Below are 2629 nucleotides of genomic sequence, written 5' to 3'. Positions count from 1 at the left end.
GGGGGATCCTGGAGCCCCAAGAAGCCTTCCTGGGCCACCATCTGTGCCCTCCTCCGCAGCTGCCCCTCGGCGGGCCCTGTGTGTCTGCTCAGCTCTGCAGCTGCGTTCCCAGCCAGGCCCCGTGAAATGCGCTCGGAATCTCCTGCAGTGCCCCCTGCTCCAGACCCTACTATGGGATTTAATAACACAGACACCACCACCTCCCCCGCCCGGGCCCCCGCAGGGAACTCCCCATCATGGCCTCACAGGCGCCTGCACTGCTGACCGACCTGGGGACACACAGCCCCTCGGTCAGACAGCGGGTGCCTCCCTTCACGTTCTGCAAACTGCACTCAGGCCCAACACAAATGTAGTAAGCTTGAACTCTCAATTTCCTACTTTTGAATTTCCTCCATCACTTCCCAGAGAATAAGGAGACTCAGAGAGCTGGGACCAGACACACTGAGCAAACCCAGCTGCCCCTGAATCTCCCTGCACCCCAGTTTCCTCATTATAAACTGGGAGGCATCCCTTCCAGGAGGTTGTGTGGGATCAGAGGGACCCCAGCAGGTGCCAACGCCTCTCCTCCTCCCTCCATCCCTGTGTGCATCTCTCCCTCTGTGCCCCTTCTCCCTCCATGTGTCTGTGTCTCTGTCTCCCTCTGTGTGTCTGTCTGTCTGTCTCTCTGTCCCTCTCTCTCTGTCTCTCAGGCTCTCTCTCTGCTCCCCCCCAACAGTCATGCTCCGGCTACCTGGCCTCACGGCTTGGCGCTGGCCATCCAGGAGACACACACGGGAGTTCCAGCAGTGCTCACCGCCCTTCCTAAGTCATTCCTAGCTCAAAGACAGCATTTGAACCTGCCTCTGGCCTGAGGGGCGGAAGGCCCATGGGGAACCGAGGGCACGGCCAGCTTCTCTGCAGGAGCTGGAGACGGACAGGCGACCGGAGGTGAGCGGCTGGGACCAGAGCCGAGACACAGGGACCAGTTGGGGGGCGGGGCTTGGGGGTCACGGAGTCCAGGTGAGGGGGAGAGGGTCCAGGTGTGAGGAGAGAGGGTCCAGGTGAGGGGGAGGGTCCAGGTGAGGGGGAGGGCCCAGGTGAGGGGGAGGGCCCAGGTGTAGGGAGAGAGGGTCCAGGTGAGGGGGAGGGTCCAGGTGAGGGGGAGAGGGTCCAGGTGTGAGGAGAGAGGGTCCAGGTGAGGGGGAGGGTCCAGGTGAGGGGGAGGGCCCAGGTGAGGGGGAGGGCTCAGGTGTAGGGAGAGAGGGTCCAGGTGAGGGGGAGGGTCCAGTGAGGGGGAGGGTCCAGGTGAGGTGGAGGGTCCAGTGAGGGGGAGGGTCCCGGTGTGAGGGGAGAGGGTCCAGGTGAGGGGGAGGGTCCAGTGAGGGGGAGGGTCCCGGTGTGAGGGGAGAGGGTCCAGGTGTGAGGAGAGAGGGTCCAGGTGAGGGGGAGGGTCCAGGTGAGGGGGAGGGTCCAGATGTGAGGAGAGAGGGTCCAGGTGTGAGGAGAGAGGGTCCAGGTGAGGGGGAGGGTCCAGGTGAGGGGGAGGGTCCAGGTGAGGGGGAGGGCCCAGGTGAGGGGGAGGGTCCAGGTGTGAGGAGAGAGGGTCCAGGTGAGGGGGAGGGTCCAGTGAGGGGGAGGGTCCAGGTGAGGTGGAGGGTCCAGTGAGGGGGAGGGTCCCAGTGTGAGGGGAGAGTGTCCAGGTGAGGGGGAGGGTCCAGTGAGGGGGAGAGTCCAGTGAGGGGGAGAGTCCAGGTGAGGGGGAGGTTCCAGTGAGGGGAGGGTCCCAGTGTGAGGGGAGAGGGCCCAGGTGAGGGGGAGGGTCCCGGTGTGAGGGGAGAAGGTCCAGGTGAGGGGGAAGGTCCAGTGAGGGGGAGGGTCCCGGTGTGAGGGGAGAGGGTCCAGGTGAGGGGGAAGGTCCAGTGAGGGGGAGGGTCCCGGTGTGAGGGGAGAGGGTCCAGGTGAGGGGGAAGGTCCAGTGAGGGGGAGGGTCCTGGTGTGAGGGGAGAGGGTCCAGGCGAGGGAGAGGGTCCAGGTGTGAGGAGAGAGGGCCCAGGTGTGAGGGGAGAGGGTCCAGGTGAGGGGGAGGGTCCAGTGAGGGGGAGGGTCCCAGTGTGAGGGGAGAGGGTCCAGGTGAGGGGGAGGGTCCAGTGAGGGGGAGGGTCCCAGTGTGAGGGGAGAGGGTCCAGGTGAGGGGGAAGGTCCAGTGAGGGGGAGGGTCCCGGTGTGAGGGGAGAGGGTCCAGTTGAGGGGGAAGGTCCAGTGAGGGAGAGGGTCCAGGTGTGAGGAGAGAGGGCCCAGGTGTGAGGGGAGAGGGTCCAGGCGAGGGGAGAGGGTCCCAGTGTGAGGGGAAAGGGCCCAGGTGTGAGGGGAGGGGTCCAGGCGAGGGGGAGGGTCCAGGTGAGGGGCTGCCCCGGAGGGGCCGCATGTTCCCGCCCGCCCTCCTGAGGAGCGGCGTCCTCAGGGCCCGCCCTCCTCTGAACGCCCAGGGTCTGAAAGCTGCCCTCGCCTCTCCTGCAGGAGCCCCGGTGCTAAGGTGAGCATCGGGTGGGCCTCCTCCAGGCCTTCCAAGCGCTCAGCTTCTGGCTGACCTCCTGAGTCTCCACCCCTCGGCCTCCCCTGTCCTTGGCTTTCCTGGGGGGTCCTGGGAAAG

General features: G+C 66.1%; 1 protein-coding gene across 1 annotated transcript; it reads right to left on the bottom strand.

Annotated features, from left to right (window-relative positions):
• Positions 1-817: 817 nt before the first annotated feature.
• LOC136164139 (uncharacterized) lies at positions 818-2404 on the bottom strand. Its single transcript, XM_065928936.1, has one exon. It carries the CDS (start codon positions 2402-2404, stop codon positions 818-820), a length of 1587 nt encoding a protein of 528 aa, XP_065785008.1.
• Between the last annotated feature and the right edge of the window lie 225 nt (positions 2405-2629).

This window comes from Muntiacus reevesi, chromosome 3, assembly GCF_963930625.1.
Source record: "Muntiacus reevesi chromosome 3, mMunRee1.1, whole genome shotgun sequence".
Classification (NCBI taxonomy): domain Eukaryota; kingdom Metazoa; phylum Chordata; class Mammalia; order Artiodactyla; family Cervidae; genus Muntiacus; species Muntiacus reevesi.
The sequence above is the reverse complement of the archived record's forward strand: the minus strand, read 5'-3'. Positions and strand labels throughout refer to the sequence as shown.